This window comes from Neoarius graeffei, chromosome 8, assembly GCF_027579695.1.
Source record: "Neoarius graeffei isolate fNeoGra1 chromosome 8, fNeoGra1.pri, whole genome shotgun sequence".
Lineage (NCBI taxonomy): Eukaryota > Metazoa > Chordata > Actinopteri > Siluriformes > Ariidae > Neoarius > Neoarius graeffei.
In genome coordinates, this window is record NC_083576.1 from 71642212 (window position 1) to 71664065 (window position 21854).

The following is a 21854-nucleotide window of genomic DNA, read 5'->3' on the forward strand; positions in this document are numbered from 1 at the left end:
CACTGACTGAGATATTTACTGCTCGATTTTCCTGCAGCCCTTCTGGGATTATAAGACAAATGAAGATTTATTCCAACACGAAGCGTCTCCACCTCCTTCTGTAATACAGCTGCTATATGTGTCTCCATCAGCAAATGACTTATAAAGAGCTACTCAGGGTGATAAAGCGTTTGCCTGAGTGGTATTAAGTACACAATGAGCAAGATTCAAGATATCCCACAAGGCCATTGGCGCAGAGGGTGGGAAAGTTCCAGTTAACAGAGGAGCTATCAATAATTTTAATGAGTCTCTTGCCTCCCATTAAAAGGGGAATAGAGGAGGAGAAGGAGGAAAACATCTCTCTCTCTCTCTCTCTCTCTCTCACTCACCCTTCTAGTCTTTATTCCATCTTGTCTCTGAAACCAATTTAAGCTCCATTCATCAGCATGATTCATCTAAAACTCAATATGATCTGCTGTCCCAATTCATGACCAAACCCAAAATAAAAGGATTACAATCTGATTAAATTTAATACATAAAAAAGCTGAAACTTTTCGGTTCTCTCTCACACACATGAATAATTCATATATCCATGACACCATGCAAAACGAGGCTACGCTAATTTCTCCACATCATTCATAATGCTGCGCAGACGCTCTCCACTACCCAACTCCATATGCTCCGTGTCTTAGTCTGAAACATGCTTTAAAGTGCACTTCACTCACTCGATGAAGTAGACTTCTCCTTTCTCGGTATAGGCCATCTCCCAGTTGTCGGGTAGCGGCCCGAGCTCGTCGTTGCTCTGTGAATCGGCCGGGGATTTGGGGGCATCGTGCTCCTCTTCGGGGGCATCTGTGCCTGTCAGGGTGGGCGTCTCAGCGGGGCATGACTGCGGAGGCACGTCGCCTGATGCATCAGTGCTCTTGTCTTCGTGCTCACTGGATTCTGTAGAGGAGAAATTTTATATATTTAAAGCAGAGGGGATCTTATGACCAAAGGGATTATTTACACTCAAATGTAAAGAAAAGATTAAAGACTGTAAAATGGACAGGCTGGTGGGAGTTGAACAGGACGACCAGAGAATGATGAGGTACACACTTAAAACATGGACCAGCAGGTAATAAATAACAAACTGACAGAAGACTGACACCCTGTGTCCGAAATCACTCCCTACTCACTATATAGGGCACTACATAGTGTGGACGCCATTTTGTAGTGCTGTCCGAAACCTTAGTGAGGATTATTTACACCCTATGTAGTGCACTTAAAGTATCCCACAATGCATCACGAAAAGTAGCGTACAACCGATAGTCACTAACCAAAGCAATATATCCCATCATGCATTGCGGTCGCGCTGAAAAATCAATTTAAAAGTCTCAAATTTGATTTAATAAAAGGCAGCAGCAAAGAAGAAAGTATTCAGCCTTGATTTAAAAAAAAATTGAAAGATGCAGGTACTTTGTGTTGATTAATGTGGGAAATACGCTCAGTATAATATGGATTTATCACAAAAATATATGCATGTATTTATTATTTTGAAAACCCACCAGCCACCTGATCTGACACGTTTTAATTGTGCGACAGTAATGACGTAAATCCCGGCGCGACGGACTAGTGTCCGAAAGTGTTTTTTCATTTTACCAATGAGCTCACTCTTTATAGTCCTCTATATAGTAATTCCCTGTAGAGCAGACCTGGGCATTTTACGGCCCGCGGGCCGCATCCGGCCCTTTAGGTCATTCTGACCGGCCCGCGTAAGGTTAATTAGAAATTACAAAATAAACGTATTTTCTAATTTTACCTCATGCATGGACTGAATGTGCATTGCTTTTATTTTGAAGTTGTGTTCAACAAAAACGCAATGTGCGCGACATGAACATGACATGAAATCCCACGAAACCTAATCCCGCGATAACTACTTCCGTAATTTGTCCAGACCAACCACAAACTTGTACGTCATCCTTCAAACGGTCCAGCCAATCACACAGTGTGACGTCACCAGCAGGCGCCGGAGCCCGAGCCGATCTGTAGATCTGATCCCTACACCGAATCGACTGATGATCATCTGTCAGCTGTGCTTCGCATCTCCACCTCAGACATTCAACCTGACTCTGATGCACTCGTTAAAGACCAACAGAGACTAGATTTCTCTCACTGAACAAATAAAAAACTGAAAAACATCAAATGAGGTGATTAGACTACAAATGTGGGCATCATTATTATAATCTGATGTATCTTGCTTGATATTTGGAGTAGAAAGACAATATTGTGATGTCTTTATTGTGTTTTGGGGTGAATGTGACTGAAAAAAAAAGTACAAATGTTCACATTTTGTTAACCATTGTTTTGGGAAATTTGACTGAATAAATGACATTTTTTGTAAGGCAACCTCGTTTTTTCCGTACTCTTACCAGTCTTAGCAGCTTGTAAAAACAATGTTATTTATTGCTTTATATAAAAGAAATACACTTAATATTATGCAGAATTTAGTTCAGCCTTTTGGTCCGGCCCTCCACAAAATTTTCTGTTTCTCATGTGGCCCCATGGAAAAAATAATTGCCCACCCCTGCTGTAGAGGGAGTAGGCAGCAGTGAACGACTGAGCGATTTCGGACACAGGGACAGTCTCTCATGCCGGGATCAGACTACACAAATTCAGTCCAGTACTGATATGATTTTTTCTTCGCCGCAAATTTCCAGTGTCGGGTTTGAACACGAACGTCAGGAACGACAAATTCGCCTTATAGGTTAGAGGAGCAGCCTTGGGCCCAAAGGGTCCTCGGGTTGATTCCTGGGACCGGCAGGAAAAATATGAGGGAGGTTGAGTGAATGAATAGCACTTCCCCCTCCCTCTGTATCATGGTTAAAGTGCCCTTGAGCAAGGCACCTAATTCCCAACTGCTCCCTGGGCTCCCTAGCAGAGCTGCCCACTGCTCTGGGTATGTGTATGTGCTCATTGTTCACTTGTGTGTGTTCACTGCTTCAGATGGGTTAAATACAGAGGAGGAATTTCACTGTGCTTGAGTGTACATGTGACCAACTAAAAGGCTTCTTCTTGAAGTGTGACATAATCGAAGAACAGCGATGCCCCATGAAACACCTCCACAGGGTTCTCCAGAAAATCTGAATCAGGCGGCTAAAAAAAAAAAAAAGTAGTACCATATTTTCTGGACTATAGAGCGCACCTGTATATAAGCTGCATCCGCTCTATTTTTTTTAAAAAATTAAAAAAAAAAGATATACAAGCCGCACCGGGCTATAAGCCGCAGATATCTATGGTGAAAAATTAGATATTTACTGCATGTACAGAACGATTTTGTACTGTAAATGTACATGTATGTACCTGAACAGATTCTTTCCGAACAGTGCCTTTTAACACGGCAGCAACTTTGCTGATTAAAACGGAACAGAACCAAGAGAAAATAACCGGTATTTATTTACCTTCATTTCTCCTGTGTTTGAAACCACAAGTCACTTTAATCATCTTCGCTGGATTTGAAAATAATTACCAGTTAGTAATTTGTCGTGCGTGTTCTATCTGCTAAAGATCTGCTAATTCTTCTTTGCATTGATTGTTCGTCTATCTTATTTTTGATTCTACTTCCGGTTAGAGCGCCCCTAGCGGTGGAAGAAAAATCCACAGAATAGCCGCACCTTTGTATAAGCCGCATGGTTCAAAACCTAGGAAAAAAGTAGCGGCTTATAGTCCAGAAAATACGGGAGGCGGCTCTGAAATTCTGTTGCTGCACACTAATGCGAGAGGGGTCTGGGGGCATGCCCCCCCGAAAGTTTTTGAAATTTACATGCCTTCTGGTGGTTTCTGGTGCATTCTCAGCTAATAAATTACTAACCATTTCTCTGTAAAATACTTGCAAAATCTGTATGAAATTTCTGTCCAGATGTGTGTGTGCTTGGCTTTCTCAGTTACCCTCTTGTAGTATGCTGCCTGGCTCTGTAACATAACTACATACGCTACGGTGTGGTCACGTGGTCCGGCTCAGCCAATCAGAACACGAGACTCGATCAACAAATATGGCGTTTCTTACGGTCATGACCTGAATCAAAGATAATTTCATGGTGGAATAACTGAATTTGCAGCAAGTTATGGGCAGAGGAGACGATATAAATCGCTTGAACAATGAAAGGCAAGTTTTTATTTATTTTCTGGGATCGTGTAGCCGGCGCAGGCCGTCTGTGTAGGTGGAGAAAACCGCCGGTTGCTGGTGCTTCTGAACATCTCTGCCTCCATGAAAAATCTAGCATGTCTGATTTTTTTTTTTGTGTGTATTTTCTCGCCTAGCTTGACAATTCATACGACGTGTTCCTTGATAGCCATGACAGACAATTTCTTGACCCTCCTCCCTGACGACATGCAAGGATGTGATCTACAGTGGTGCTTGAAAGTTTGTGAACCCTTTAGAATTTTCTATATTTCTGCATAAATATGACCTAAAACATCACCAGATTTTCCCACAAGTCCTAAAAGTAGATAAAGAGAACCCAGTTAAACAAATGAGACAAAAATATTATACTTGGTCATTTATTTATTGAGGAAAATGATCCAATATTACATATCTGTGAGTGGCAAAAGCATGTGAACCTCTAGGATTAGCAGTTAATTTGAAGGTGAAATTAGAGTCAGGTGTTTTCAGTCAATGGGATGACAATCAGGTGTGAGTGGGCGCCCTGTTTTATTTAAAGAACAGGGATCTATCAAAGTCTGATCTGCACAACACATGTTTGTGGAAGTGTATCATGGCACGAACAAAGGAGATTTCTGAGGACCTCAGAAAAAGCGTTGTTGATGCTCATCAGGCTGGAAAAGGTTACAAAACCATCTCTAAAGAGTTTGGACTCCACCAATCCACAGTCCGACAGACTGTGTACAAATGGAGGAAATTCAAGATCATTGTTCCCCTCCCCAGGAGTGGTCGACCAACAATGATCACTCCAAGAGCAAGGCGTGTAATAGTCGGCGAGGTCACAAAGGACCCCATAGTAACTTCTAAGCAACTGAAGGCCTCTCTCACATTGGCTAATGTTCATGAGTCCACCATCAGGAGAACACTGAACAACAATGGTGTGCATGGCAGGGTTGCAAGGAGAAAGCCACTGCTCTCCAAAAAGAGCATTGCTGCTCGTCTGCAGTTTGCTAAGGATCATGTGGACGAGCCAGAAGGCTATTGGAAAAATGTTTTGTGGACGGATGAGACCAAAATAGAACTTTTTGGTTGAAATGAGAAGCGTTATGTTTGGAGAAAGGAAAACACAGCATTCCAGCATAAGAACCTTATCCCATCTGTGAAACATGGTGGTGGTAGTATCATGGTTTGGGCCTGTTTTGCTGCATCTGGACCAGGACGGCTTGCCATCATTGATGGAACAATGAATTCTGAATTATACCAGACAATTCTAAAGGAAAATGTCAGGACATCTGTCCATGAACTGAATTTCAAGAGAAGGTGGGTCATGCAGCAAGACAACGACCCTAAGCACACAAGTCGTTCTACCAAACAATGGTTAAAGAAGAATAAAGTTAATGTTTTGGAATGGCCAAGTCAAAGTCCTGACCTTAATCCAATGGAAATGTTGTGGAAGGACCTGAAGTGAGCAGTTCATGTGAGGAAACCCACCAACATCCCAGAGTTGAAGCTGTTCTGTACGGAGGAATGGGCTAAAATTCCTCGAAGCCGGTGTGCAGGACTGATCAACAGTTACCGGAAACGTTTAGTTGCAGTTATTGCTGCACAAGGGGGTCACACCAGATACTGAAAGCAAAGGTTCACATACTTTTGCCACTCACATACGTAATATTGGATCATTTTCCTCAATAAAGAAATAATGAAACACTTCCGCGGTGCTCCCCAGCCAGCAGCTCCAATCCTGGATCCAGCTTAATGAAATCATCAGGAGGAACCATGGCAGCCAGTTTCAGCCCCTACTCCTCAACTGCCTTCTGCCATGGCGGGGCCCCTCCCTAAAGAGGCTTCAGAAGAGCTGGTGCTGACTGGGACATCATGAGCTAAACATATTACAGATAATACTAGCCTAGCCACACTTTGTCATCACGCTTCAGCCAAATGAAATACGAAGCTTTCTCTGCTGCCTGTTGCAATGCAGCTACCAACGTTCTCAATTCCCTAGTAGTAAATCAAAACCGACCACGCATTACCATTACCAGTTCTCGGCTAACATAACCATGGCAACCAACAGCTAGGTGATAATACTCTGGATTCCAGCCAGCCTCTCTACAAGCATCAATCAGTTCCTCGTACCGCCTGCACTTCCAGTCTTCTGCATCTCCAAAGTTCTCTTCCCACAGCACTGTTAATTCAAGAAGGATCACTTGCCTGGCATCGACACTCCACACCACTAAGTCTGGACGCTGACTAGTTGTTACAACCGGAAAGACAAGGGAACTGCCCAGATCTGCCTCCACTTTCCACGTTCCCTGCCACCTCTCGTCCACTACTTGTTTCTTTGGGGATGGTTTTGTTGCTCCCTTCTTCCCTTCTTGATGAAACACGACTTTTCTTTGACACTCCTTCATCGGCAACTTCCCTTGAATAATATCCACCTTCATTTCAATAGCTTCTACAATGACTCTTAATACCTGATTGTGCCGCCAGGTGTACCGATCTTTCAAACCCATAGGGCAGGCGGACAAGATGTGACGCAGTGTGCCATACTGTCCACGCTGGCACATGCTGTCTTCAGACACTTTCCAATGTACAAGGTTAGCTGGAGATGGAAGCATGTCATAAGTCGACCTCACCAAGAAGTTCAGTCGCGCCGGTTCCCATGCCCACAACTCTTTCCAGGACAACTTCCTTCCAATCACAAGCTCTTCCCACCTTAGACACTGCCCTTGCTGACTACACTGCACCAGGTGTACGTACCTTCTCTCTGTGGTTGGTTGAAGAGAGCAACTGGACTTGCTTGAAGATCCTTGAAAACGTTTCGCCTCTCATCCTAAAGGCTTCCTCAGTTCTGTCTGACTAAAGGGAGTATCCAGTATTTATCCTCTCATGGATCATCATAGAATCCGAATCAGAATGCTGATGGCTGCATTGTAGGTGGCTGATAAAAGATGTCATAGACACCCACCTCTGTTCAATGATGGTCGTTCCAGGTTGACAAAAATGAACGATCCTCTCTGGCTAAGATGTCTGCCAGTTTTCTGGAAGTCCTCTCATACTCCCGCACCAGTCGAAGGGATCTCATCCCAAAGTGCATAGAAACATATCTGTGAAGAATCTCAGTCATCCAGGTACATAGTAATCTGTGGTTGGTTGAAGAGTCCAGGTGCTCTCTTCAACCAACCACAGATTACTATGTACCGGTACCTGGATGACTGAGATTCTTCACAGATATGTACCTACTCTTCCGTTCCATCCACTTCACCTCATTCACAACCGCGTCTCTTCTCTCCTTGTCATTGCTCTGGCAAAATGGTTTGAAGTTATGCGTACCTAGTCCCCTCCTGTCACTTTGAACTGCTCCTACAATGTCTGAATACCTCAAACTACTCATCACTTTATCTACCTCTTCCTCGGCATTCCACTTCTTACCAGTGCTCACCTCTGGAGGGTCCTCTCGAATGGCCTGGTCCTTTGAATACCTCAACATCATTACTGTTCTCACCTTACCTACCTTATACTCCTCAAAAATGGATGTAAGAGGTAATTCTAGTTGACCACCCTTCCCATACAGTGCTGTGTTATTAAGCTGTCTTGGAAGTCCGAGCCATTTCCGTATATAAACACTGCAATGACCAAGTGTAATATTTTTGTCTCATTTGTTTAACTGGGTTCTCTTTATCTACTTTTAGCACTTGTGTGAAAATCGGATGATGCTTTAGGCCAGGGGTGTTCAAACTGATCCATAAAGGGCCATGTGGCTGCAGGTTTTCATTCCAGCCATGCAGCAGCACACCTAATTTGGCTTATTCAATCAACTGACACACCCACCCTTTAATCAAGGGTGGGTGTGGCTGCAAGTATTTGACTGTGTAAAGACAGTTCAGTTGATTGAATGAGCCAAGTCAGGTGTGCTGCTGCATGGCTGGAATGAAAACCTGCAGCCACACGGCCCTTTATGGATCAGTTTGGACACCCCTGCTTTAGGCCATATTTATGCAGAAATATAGAAAATTCTAAACGGTTCACAAACTTTCAAGCACCACTGTATGACATGATTGATCAAGGTCAAACTTGTAACGTTGCCAGTCTCCCAACCAAGACACGGCAAGAATTTATGGCACCACGATTGCCTAATCTGACATGGTGACCATCGTGAAAGCCCAAAATATCGTGCAGTCTGCTCTTGGCATCAGTTTTAGTGTTTGTATTTTTTTTACTGGTCCCAAAAACTATTCAAATCCATTAGGAACTCGGCAACTTTGTTTCCAACAAATTTCCAAAAACAATTCATTTCCTCTGCTTCAGTAAATTTTGTCAGACACAGACATTTCTACCATCTTTGAACGGCGTGACTACAGGGTTGGTTTCACAGTTCAAAGTTTGCAGGAAAAAATAAACAGTAATAGAGTTATGGAGGCAAATAATGGTCGACATTACAAAAGGCTCAGTCATGAGACTAATTTTAGATTGATTTTTTTTCTTTGAGTTACTTTCATTCAAATGCTCAGGAAGAAAGATGACGAGATGTGTGGTACAGTGTTCGTGATGCTCTTTTATTCCAGACTCGATCACGTAACACGCTTTATGTGGGAAATTGTCCTGCATTTCCTTTGTGTTGTTTCAGATAGTGGTGTTGCTGTATCAGTCGCATACATACATTATACGCCCTTTCACCAAAACACTGCAAGTCGAGAACAGTAAGGAGCAACCTCTTCTATAAAACAGACAAAAATCTGTATTTTCCGAGCCCTGTGCTGAGTGCTGTCTGGGGAAAAAGGACAGTCTACATCACACACTACTGAAAGTAAAGTAAATAAATAAATTACAATGGCAAGCTATATCAATAAACTGAATTTCAATTTCAAAACCATGCCCTTCAGATCTACTGAGAAGCCTCTGAGTGTATTCAAAACACTTCCAAGAAAGACTTCAAGTTTGAACTTGCAGCAACTTTTTTCAAACCGGGACTCAAACAGGACTCCATATTTCAGTGGAGTGTTGTAGGGCAGACAATATCGACAAACATCACATCCACCAACAAAAGAAAAAAAAAACCAATGCGAGCTAGGCGAAGTCTGAGTTCTCTCACTGTCTCGCACCACTATCAGGTCAAACCAACGGCATAAAAAAGGAGCAACTTATATGCAGATTATAAGCATTATGCAACTTGTATGAAACTTATTATGCATATATGCATGTGATGCAGCCTAATTTGGATTGTGCACCATTATGCAACTTATACGCAGATTATATGCAGATCATATGCATTATATGCAGATTACGTGAAAAAAGAAACAACTTAGATGCAGATTATTAACCTATATGCATATTATATGCAGGTTAAATGTATTATATGCTATTTATATGAAAATAAAAACTGGAAACTTCTGTGCAATCTATATGCAGATAATTAACTGATATGCAAATTGTATGCAGATTATATGCATATTAAATAAAAAGGAACAATTTTTCATGCAACTTATGTGCAGATTATTAACCTGTATGCAGTTTGTATGTAGATAATTAACTTGTATGCAAATTATATGCAGATTATATGCATTATATGCAGATTGTATAAAAAGGAACAACTTTTATGCAACTTACATGCAGATTATATACAGATTGTTTTGCAACTTATACACTACCGTTCAAAAGTTTGGCGTCACTTTGAAATGTCCTTATTTTTGAAAGAAAAGCACTGTTCTTTTCAACGAAGATCACTTTAAACTAATCAGAAATCCACTCTATACATTGCTAATGTGGTAAATGACTATTCTAGCTGCAAATGTCTGGTTTTTGGTGCAATATCTCCATAGGTGTATAGAGGCCCATTTCCAGCAACTCTCACTCCAGTGTTCTAATGGTACAATGTGTTTGCTCATTGCCTCAGAAGGCTAATGGATGATTAGAAAACCCTTGTACAATCATGTTAGCACAGCTGAAAACAGTTGAGCTCTTTAGAGAAGCTATAAAACTGACCTTCCTTTGAGCAGATTGAGTTTCTGGAGCATCACATTTGTGGGGTCGATTAAATGCTCAAAATGGCCAGAAAAAGGTCTTGACTATATTTTCTATTCATTTTACAACTTATGGTGGGAAATAAAAGTGTGACTTTTCATGGAAAACACAAAATTGTCTGGGTGACCCCAAACTTTTGAACGGTAGTGTATGCAGAACCTTCTAAATTCTGGCACAAATACTCATCGCATACAGTGTCGGGCAACTTACTCAGGAAGAGTGATTAGTTACTTTTACAAATTACTGCCTTTAAAAAGTAATCAAATTACTTCAGTAATTACTTCGTATCAAAAGTAATTAGTTACAGTACTCGTTCCATTACTTTTGCTCCCCCCCCTCTGAAAAAGTGAAAGCTTTTATTGTTAGCTGTCCAGATGTCCGCTGTGCTGGACCCAGAGTTTACCTCTCGGAGTGTGGCCTTCAAATTAGATTCCATCACCGTATATTCGCTCTCGAGGTCGTCTTTCTCTGTAGCAGCCTAGCACTGCTCTTCGTAGGCATTTTCTCTATAATATGTCAAAATGTGGGCGAGTCAACACTGGAAAGAGGTAACAGCTCTTCTACGATCTAATCAGCGACGAGCTTCTTCACATCCTTTCCACTTAACCTCTCTCTCCCACCGTTTTCTGTTCTGGAGTCCAGCTGTTGTTTAGCCGGAGTTCATGCATCTCTCTCAGCGCCTTTTCCATAAGTTTCACATTGCTGTGTCGCCGCGTCAGACGCGTCAATAAATTTGATGATGTATTTTTCGCAGCTGGAAGCGTTTTGTTGCTCGACTGACAGAGTTTACGACGGACGACAACGTTCTGTGCATCTCTGGTTGTCACAAATTCAAAAGAATGGCAGTATTTCCAACTTTGGGAAGCAAATTTCTCGTCCACTAGCTCATCCTCCATCACTGTTTGACCTGCTGCGCATTCACGTCATAGATAACCAAGACCTTGGATTAATAACTGCAATATAATTACCGTTTTAGAAATTGTAATCCGTTACATTACCCATTACTGCGGAAAAGTATTCAGATTACAGTAACAGTTACTGAGTAACACTGGTCGCATATCAACGTGACAAATATTCACTCAAATGTTCCAAACATGACATTCTGCACTAATGTAATTTAACCAAGCCCACCTTTACCACTAAGCTATTTGAAAAACATTAATATGTAATCAGTCATATTACAGCTTTTATCAGGCTTGTAGTACTCGAGTCAGACTCGTGCCCTAATTTTAAGGATTTGTGACTTGACTTGGACTCTAGCACTGATGACTCGGACTTAACTGCGTTCGGACTCATAAGTTGAAGACGAGGACTCTGATTTTTTTCTTTATTTTTTGTAACGTCACAATAATTTGGCATAAGATATTGATATTTACATAAATTTTTATACTAATTTCGTGCAAGAGATGCACATTCACCTGTTCATACGTCATGTTCAGGAACAAACGAACGTTAACGGTGCTAAAATGCCTGGAGAGAAGTGCCTAGGATTGTCCGCTTTGCTTATACAGACTTCTTGTACAGTGGGAAAAAAATGCACTGCTATGTGTTCCATATGTAGAAGAACTATCGAGGAGACGACGGGGACGACCTAAAACTTCAATCGTCATTTGCCGAGACCACACCCAGAGAAGGAAGTGACACGCTATGTTCATTGCTCTGTTGATAGCGGGGCTTGCTGAGCGATGAACTAGCTAGTGTTAACCCTCTCGCATGTTATTTGCCCTGTTGATAGTGGGCGGGGCTTGCTGAGTGATGAACAAGCTTTTTATCTGTAGCCTGTTAACTAAGGCCCTGTCCACACGGCAACGGATTCAGGTGAATCTGATAAAATTGTTTATCGTTTCGGCCTGGCGTCCACACGGCACCGGCGTTTTGGGTGCCCCAAAACGAAATCTTTTGAGAACGGGTCCCAGAGTGGAAAAATATGGCAACGGCACCGTTGCGAAGTCGTCTGGATGAGTAGAACGGATTTGTTTACGATGACGTCACAACCACATGACTGTCAGTGCTTCACGCCGGGTAGAAGTGTAACGAACTCGATGCGAGTTGTCAACAAATCCTATAACTTGGTTCATGAAACGCGCTTACAAAATATTTTCACTGTGAATATTTATTGTGGGGCGGCACGGTGGTGTAGTGGTTAGCGCTGTCGCCTCACAGCAAGAAGGTCCTGGGTTCGAGCCCCGGGGCCGGCGAGGGCCTTCCTGTGCGGAGTTTGCATGTTCTCCCTGTGTCCGCGTGGGTTTCCTCCGGGTGCTCCGGTTTCCCCCACAGTCCAAAGACATGCAGGTTAGGTTAACTGGTGACTCTAAATTGACCGTAGGTGTGAATGTGAGTGTGAATGGTTGTCTGTGTCTATGTGTCAGCCCTGTGATGACCTGGCGACTTGTCCAGGGTGTACCCCGCCTTTCGCCTGTAGTCAGCTGGGATAGGCTCCAGCTTGCCTGCGACCCTGTAGAAGGATAAAGCGGCTACAGATAATGAGATGTGTGTGATGTGATATTTATTGTGTAATGGTGCAAAGTGAGAGAGAGAGAGAGAGAGAATAGCCCTTAGGGCAGAGTCTTTAGTCCAAACACTGCGGAAGCTAATGTGGCTAATGCTACAGAAGAAGGGGTTTATGCGCATGCGTGTACTTCTTCTTCCATTGTTCTGGTGTCTCCGATGGGACCGTCTTACAGCGCACCTAGAGGTGTGGCATGTGTATTGCATCGTTTTCAGCAAGCGTTGCGTTGCCATATGGACCCGAAATTTAACTGATCCGTTGCCCATGTGGACGCGATATTTAAAAAAAAAAATCTCGTTGCTGTTGTCGTGTGGATGTAGCCTAAGTCGAGCAGTAACGTAAGTCCGACACAGTAGCAGAGACGATTTCACATAAAGGCAGCAACAGCCACCGTCAAATGGTGCAGTCGGAGTCTTGTTCTTAGTGAATCCCATTGCTAGCCGAACAGAACCTAGCGCTAGCATTCGAGGGCTTGTAAACATTTCCATGGTAACAGCAAGCTCCGCCAAATCAGACACTGCAGTCAGAAGTGTAGCCGAGTGCTTCTAAATGAAACCGCGATTAAAACAGTGTGACAGCTGTGTCATTTGTGTCGGACTCGCCTCGGATCAACAGTGGACTCGACTCGAAATTTTCTTTAATGACTCAGACTTGAACACTGGGGACTCGAGGTTTAGTGACTCGACTACAACACTGGCTTTTATAAATATAACAGGCACAGCTCAGTTCATGTGTAACATTTGCGCTTTTCACGACATGATTAGACTTCCTGCTCTGCAAAACCAACAGGGCTCGTACCGGCACAGACATATAAACATAGACGCCACATTCTGCGTAGAATCATACGTCATCCTCGCCGCCATATTGGATGTGGCAAAGTGGAGATTCTTCAACCGTCTCTGGTATAGCGTCTAGACAGTAGCCGAGAATAAAGATGCCTCATTCACGATGGTACCAACAGGTTTACCGTCCAAACGAGATCACATGGGATTACCTTTCACAGGCGAGACTGGAAAAATACTTTTCAATACTGTTCCTTCAGTCTGCAGTTTCCCAGCTCATCTCCACCGGGTAGGTGTAGAGTTACAAGCAGTGAGAATTAGATAGTACAGTGCCACACTATGATGAACGTTTTTGAACGTATGATGAATGTTTTTAACCTTTCTGAATGTGAAGGAATCAGTGATGTATTTTGTTTTGGTATGACGTTAGAACCTGGCCAAACTCAGTTTGGCGGTCATTCAGCTCACTTTATTCAACGAGAGTAGGTCTGTGTGGTGACTCAATAAATAAAACAGTACATTTTTATTTTCATTCACTATTTCCAGTTTTTCCACTATTTCCATCATTTATCATATTCAGTCTTGTAGGTTGGTTATTGTGGCCTCAGGTTTTGGTAGCTTGCTACGGTATGCTGACTGATTAGCTTACCTGAGCTATCTATCGCGTATCTGTCGCTAGTTTGCAGCGTACAGGGTATTTCGCACACTATTTATAACCATCACATTAAAAGTTATATATGTTGTTTTGATGCCTGTTTGTTTCCCAAATATATACGTGTGTGTCTTAATGGGTGAATAAAAGGCATCGAGTTAAATATTATTGTAGAAAGGGGCTTTATGAAGTTCAGTCCATTTACTTGCATTGGTTTACGGGGAAGATTTGCCACATCCAATATGGCGGACACTCTGACGTATCCCAGCAACGGGGCCACCAGCTCAATGCGGCGTCTATGTTTATATGTCTGTGCGTACCAGTATGTCACGTGTTAACATGGTACAGTAACGTGGGTGTTTTCAAAAGATTTTAGTCTGTAAATTCTGTAAGGCTACACAGAATACGGAAACTTTCAGATTTTGAAAATACCCGCGTTACCATGTGATTTGCAAGGCTGGCTCATTGTGTTTGCAGAGAAAATGCAAAGTTTCATGAGCCCATGTTGTAAACACATGAAGCGAGCCAATCCTGCCTCGAGTTAGTTCTTCGGAGCCGAATCGTCCCTTGGACTGAGAGAAAACCTCAGCGCTTACTTCATTAGTGGTGTTTACAAGCTTCATTGCCACTTTCCAACGTTCTATTAGAAGCAAACAACAAGCAAACACGTCTGTTCCCCTTTGAGCAGGCTATGCTAACCTGGCGTGATAGCGATGCCGTTGCCGTTAACGACAGGACTCTCCTCCTCCTCTTCCTCGGGAGGCTCGATGCTTTCCTTCTCCATGTTGCTCACTGACTTGTTCCTCTTCCTCTTCCCCTCAGCGCTGGGGCGAGCACCTGGCAGCAGCTGGTCAGTCACATTAAACAGCATGTGCGTGGGCTCCGCCGGGGGCTTGGGCGTGCCATAGAAGTTATCTAGAACCAAAAGAGAACCCCTTTTACTCATCTCCACCTGAGAACCTGAGTAACCTTCAGGCTTTATCATCCAATCATTCAGCACAAAGATCTCATGAAAGACTAGGTGCCAAAGTCCAAAATAAAAACCATGCTGTAACTTGAAGTGAAAGAAACTTTGCTTAAAAAATGCACGTCACGCACTGGGAACTGCTCTGTATGCGCCTTGGTCACAAAGAACCCAAACTTTTTATTCAAGATTGAAAAAGAAGTCATGCGTATCGGGGGGGATCTGGTTTAATGATTAAAAACTGTGTGTGTGTGTGTGTAAAAGGCAGAGGTTTATGAATTCATTTGCAGCTCTTTGAGGACAGAGAGGACGGCTGATGCTGAAGTCCAGAGCTGTAAGGAAAAGTTCAATTACACCCTCTGACCCAGAATTATACCCACATACTGAAACCTCTTCTTATAGAGAAAGTATACATAAAACCATAGAAGCGTTTTCATTTTTCATCAGCAGAAACTGCTACGGGTTACTAGAGATGTGACAGCATGTGGCTATAACTAAATACTAGCTAAAGGAAAGGTCAGAGCAGGCTGTATCTGCTGCGGAGACTCCGGTCTTTTGGAGTGCAAGGGGCGTTCCTGAAGACCTTTTCTGACACTGTGGTGGCGTCAGCCATCTTTCATGGCGTGGTTTGCTGGGACAGCGGCATCTCCACAGCTGACAGGCAGAGACTGGACAAACTGATCAGGAGGGCCAGCTTGGTGCTGGGATGCCCCCTGGAGCCAGTAGAGGTAGTGGGTGGGAAGAGGATGATGGCTAAGCTGTCATCTATGACGGAGAACGCCTCCCACCCCCTGCAGGACTTACTCACTGGACTGCAGAGCTCCTTCAGCGGGAGGTTGCGCCATCCTAAGTGTGTGAAGGAGCGTTACCGCAGATCATTCCTTCCTGCAGCTGTTAGACTGTACAACCAGCACTGCTCACAGCAGATTCACATCTGTATGCCTGTCAATAGTTGTTGCACTGTTTTCTGTTTTTTTTTCTGTTTTATCTTTTGCAGTTACGACCACCTGATATGTGCAATAAGTGTGTTTCATCTACTTCATAATTCCTCTAATTTAGTATTTATCTCATCTCATCTCATTATCTCTAGCCGCTTTATCCTGTTCTACAGGGTCGCAGGCAAGCTGGAGCCTATCCCAGCTGACTACGGGCGAAAGGCGGGGTACACCCTGGACAAGTCGCCAGGTCATCACAGGGCTGACACATAGACACAGACAACCATTCACACTCACATTCACACCTACGGTCAATTTAGAGTCACCAGTTAACCTAACCTGCATGTCTTTGGACTGTGGGGGAAACCGGAGCACCCGGAGGAAACCCACGCGGACACGGGGAGAACATGCAAACTCCACACAGAAAGGCCCTTGCCGGCCACAGGGCTCGAACCCGGACCTTCTTGCTGTGAGGCGGCAGCGCTAACCACTGCACCACCGTGCCGCCCTAATTTAGTATTTATCTTAGGTATAATTTTTACCTGTGTGGAATTCCCCCCTCCCCCCATTGTGGAACAATAAACGTCTTCTTATCTTATCTTAAAACTGCATCTCTGTTTCCAATAATAGCTGTGATAGAGGTTAGTTTAGATGAGTGTTTCTCAACCACTGGGCCATCAGTGGGCCGCGAAGCGCCATCTAGTGGGGCGCGAATTTTTTTCAAGTTTGAAGCCAAATACTAAATAGTTCAGGATGTCATAGTGTCCCAAAACCGGTAGCTGGTTTGCTGTACGCTTTTCAAGTGGAATAAATGTATTTGTGAGTAAATTAAGAAGAACAAGCTTTTATTTTTGTCACATTCCTCCTCTGCGTTTAACCTGTGTGTGCGTGCACACATACATGCACACAGAGAGAGAGAGAGAGAGAGAGAGAGAGAGAGAGCACGCAGCGGGCAGAATAAATACGTTTGTGGGTAAATTCTATGGATCTGTAATGCCGGCTGGAAGAGAAGAGCAGGGAGGATTGAGAATCGAACAGCCGTGGTTTGTTTACACCCGATACTAAAACTTGTAGCGTCCTAGCAACCTTCTCAAAGATGCGTACAGAAAGCCCAGCAATTCCTCCTTCCCGGGGCAAAAACGATACAGGATTTATCTTTTAGTGTTTTGATCCCCAGATCAAAATACAAAAAGTTGTACTCCTCCATGATCTTCCAGGTTTTCATCTGTGTCCCCGTACGGAACGATGTCTGCAGCACCAGGTAGTTTGAGACGTCAGGGAACTCAATGGATGGATCATTTTCCAACTCATAATAAATGAATGAATAACTTTATTTAAACGCGATAAGTTGATCAGCAGAGCTAGTGTGGTCATGCATGTACCGTACAGGTACAAATAATCACAAATACAAAAGACTAAAAATAAACACAATCTTTAAAACAACAACAACAAAAAAAACACCCAACCTTTAAAATCTTTAATCCCTTTTGAGTGAGAATGCCCTGCATGCATGGTTTTATGTTGGCTTCTGGCACATCCATACAGTTTTAAATACCATACTTACAGTTAAAAACATGTTTTTATTGCATTTATTTAATTCCTGGGCTCCCATCTGTAACAGGGAGTGATGTTGCATCCCATTAATACACTTTACAGTAGATTATTAGATTCTAATAGAATAGATGAGCCAAAATAATTGGGGATCTTTTTTAATGGGCCTTGACTCGTTACAAGTATGAATAGGTGGGCAGTAAAGTAGAAAAGGTTGAGAATCCCTGGTCTAGATCATGTCAGCGAACTGGCTAACCCTAGATTGTTGCGATGGACCACGTCATTAGTGGAAGCAATAAAATACATTTTTGTATCAATTTATTGATTTCTTTCATAAGTAGCCATGCGCTAAGTGGGATAATGCACAGCAGGTCGATCATTATCGTGAAATAAACCACTTCAATGTGATTCAAGACCCATCCACTTCCTGTCAGGGTCCTGATCAAGCTGTCGTAGTTTATTTCGCAATAATGACCAGCTCGCTATCCCTTACGCAATAAATACAAAGTGCTGTTTATTATTAATATAAACATTTTAATCAGTGGTAAATTGCTGTGCTATAAAGATAAATACTCTGGGATGTGGTGTTATAGGAAAATCAACTTTACGGTAGTAACAGTAACTCTGCTTCATGACATAGCTGCACTATCTATGTCGTTGATTGTTTTCCTGTATCAGCACACCCCGTTGTATTTTACTCCTTGCTTATTTTATAATCCTTCCCAAACACTCTTTGGAAATCTTAACCGTGGTTCATAATGGACCCGAAACCCGTACATGTTGCCTTTTGCCCTCTTTTCAGTGCGGGGCTGTAAGCAAGAGTCCAAAACACATGAAATGAAAATGAAAGGTGTGCTGTTGACAAACAGGAATGGCTATGAGCCGAGTCAGTCTCCATCTCCCACACACTGCTCTCACACTGCGCTACACACATGGCACCATGCTGCAGTATGAAAGAAGAGCAGTGTAAAGTCTGGACCCAAAAGAAACCTGCACCTGAAAACTAGTGCACGCACCTGACAGCGAGCTCCCTGAGGCCCAGACTGCGAAATTCTTCCTCTGTGTGTGCGCGCGAGACGTGTACCTGAGTTTACATATCACCGTGTCACAATATATTCATTAATGGTGTGTATGTGCATTCTGGGAAGATGTTTCAGAAAAAAAAACCCCCAGAAACTTAGATTGAAAAATGGGAGTAAGCCAGTTCATGAGTGTGAATCCTTATGGGTAAGTCTGATACGACTATAGCAGATTATATCTCGTATGTGAGGAGTTGACTTACTGCTCTGACTTTGGCTGTACATTTATTTGATTAAGACATCTCCAAAGTACGGAAGCCGCGAGAGGCCCTTCATATAATCTTTTTTTATTCACCTTGTTATCCCGAGATAACGACATCATTAATTCAGGATGTCGCGAAAACAACACAACTAATTCGAGATCTCGAGAAAACAAAACCGTTATTCCGAGATAACGACACAATTAATTCAGGATGTCGAGAAAACAACACAACTAATTCGAGATCTCGAGAAAACAAAACAATTATTCCGTGATCTCGAAAAAACAAAACAATTATTTCATGATCTCGAGAAAACAGCTGAGATTTCTAGCAGAGCTGCGCCCCCTGTGGGTCAGAAAACGAAGACTTAGAAATTGGCGGACATGTAACAGAGCAGAAATGGCTTTTTACGATGCCTTGAGAGAGAGGGGTCCCGGAGGAGAACATCACTCGGATGTGAAATAATTGTTTTGTTTTCTCGAGATCTCGAAATAACGGTTTTGTTTTCTCGAGATCTTGAATTAGTTGTGTTGTTTTCTTGAGATCTCGAAATAACGGTTTTGTTTTCTCGAGATCCTGAATTAATTATGTCGTTATCTTGGGATAATAAGGTGAATAAAAAAAAAAGGATTACCGTATATGAAGGGCCTCTCTCGGCTTCCGTACCAAAGCAATAAACAGTGCCTTTAAATATACCGTTATGGTCAGAAGTTTACATACACTGACATGAATGTCATGTCAATATTTGGGCTTTCAGTAATTTCTTTGAACTGTTCTTTTTCTGTGCCAGAATGACTGTACAGCATACATTTTTAATAATAATAATAATAATAATAATAATAATAATAATAATAAAACACACTAGAATTTGTTGCACAAGTTTTAATTTTCTTTGGGTTTTCTGAAATCAACACAGGGTCAAAATTATACATACAGGGTCAAAAATATACATACAGCACACCTAATATTTGGGTAAAATGTCTCTTCGCAAGATTCACCTTGACCAAACATTTTTGTTTACCATGAACAAGTTTCTGGCAGAATTCTGGTTGGATATTTCATGACTCTTCATGGTAGAATTGGTAGAGTTCAATTACATTTTTTTTTCTTGGCATGGACTCAACTTATAAGCATGGTCCATAGAGTTTCAATAGGGTTGAAGTCAGGACTTGTTTTAAGCTTAATGTTAGCCTGCTTTATCCTCCACAACCGGCTCTGATGCGTCTTTGGGTTCATTGTCCTGTTGTAAGTCCCAAGTCGTGTTCAAGTTTCTGATGGTTTATGCTGAAGAATTCTGAGGTAGTCCTCCTTCATTATTCCATCCACTTTGTGCAATGAACCAGTTCCACTGGCACCACAATGGAAATAAGCCTGTGGGCTTTATTGTGTCATCCCTGACTATTTATTTATGTATAACTTATGATGCAGTTTGCTGTTCCATATTTTTTATACTAAGAATGGTCAATAAAATCAATCAATCAAGCAAAACAGCCCCAGAGCATGATGATCCTACCACCAGCTGGTACAGTGTCCCTCTGTACATGGTGATCATTGTGGCCAAACAACTCAATCTTAGTCTCATCTGACCATACAGCTATCCTCCAGAAGGCTTTTTTCTTTGTCCGTGTGGTCAGCTTCAAACTTTAGTTAAGCTTGAAGGTGTCAATTTTGGAGCAGGGGGTTATTTCTTGGATAGCATCCTCTTAGTCCATGGTCATCTGAACTGTAGACAGTGAACCATCAGCTTCCAGTTCATGGCAGGGCTATGCCATGGTGGTTCCCAGGTTGTTCCTGACCATCCAAACCAATTTCCTTTCAGCTGAGGGTGACAGTTTGGGTTTTTTTGAAGCAAAGTGGCTTGGCAAAGTGACTACACCTCACAATAACTTGGATACAATTGTTTGAACCGATCTTGGAATTTGCAGTTGTTTAGAAATGGCTCCAAGAGACATTCCAGAGTTGTGTATATCTGCAATCCTCTTTCTCAGATCTGCACTGAGCTCCTTGGACTTTCCCATTTTACTGTGTGTTGGTCAGTCCAATGAGTGCTGTAAACAAACCCTTTTTATGAAGGCACAGAGAAGCTACCAGCTGTAGTCGATCATGATCACTAACAGGAAGTTAAGAGACCTCGGCCTTGGCAAGATAAGAGACATTTTGGAAGTTTCAGCACCTCTGAATTAATAATCTAAGTAAGTGTATGTAAATTTTTGACCCTGTATGTATAATTTTGACCCTGTGCTGATTTCAGAAAACCCAAAGATTAAAACTTGTGCACCAAATTCTAGTGTTTTTTTTAATTAAATTAAAGCTGTATGCTGTACAATCATTCTGCCACAGAAACAGAACAGTTCAAAGAAATTACTGAAAGCCCAAATATTGCCATGACATTCATGCCACTGTATGAAAACTTCTGACCACAACTGTACATCTGAAGGATCCGTCCTTTTCTCACCACCTACTCTACTTAGCTCCTGATCCAAGCACTGATCCGCTCCTGCTTGAACGACTGTAACTTTCTCCTTGCTGGCCTTCCAGCTTCTGCCATCAGACCCCTGCAGCTCATCCAGAACGCCGCAACTCGCCTGGTCTACAACCTCCCTCATTCTTCCCATGTCCCCCCTTTGCTTGCTGACCTGCACTGGCTACCTATCGCAGCTTGTATCACATATACCGTAAGACATTGGTGCTCGCTTACCAGGCTCTCAAGGGGTTAGGGCCAGTATACCTCCAGAGTCTGATCCGCCCCTACATGCCAGCCAGATCCCTACGCTCCACTATTACTGGTCACCTGTCCCCTCCTCCTGTCCAGCCCGCTCAAAACTGTTGTCTGTCTTGGTTCCCCACTGGTGGAAAGACCCGTCATTGACAAGCTGTTGCGTCCCAGTCAAAATGGATTCCGTCCACAGTGTTCAACATCATCACATATTCTCGCTTTACACCGTACCGTTGAGAAGCTGCATAATCATGACAAAGAAGTAGCCGTAATGAAAGGCTGTTTACATAATAACCATAATGGTATAATTTTTGCAAGCAGGTAATCA

The 21854-nt window shown here is 42.7% G+C and overlaps 1 protein-coding gene across 1 annotated transcript in view; it reads right to left on the reverse strand.

Moving 5' to 3' along the window:
- magi2b (membrane associated guanylate kinase, WW and PDZ domain containing 2b) overlaps positions 1–21854 on the reverse strand; it is a 485372-nt gene that overhangs the window by 198919 nt on the left and 264599 nt on the right. The window contains exons 4-5 of the mRNA XM_060928197.1: positions 14781–14996; positions 705–924 (exon numbers count right to left, since the gene is read on the reverse strand). Coding sequence (XP_060784180.1) covers positions 705–924; positions 14781–14996 — 436 coding nt within the window. The remainder of the gene's footprint in view (positions 1–704; positions 925–14780; positions 14997–21854) is intronic.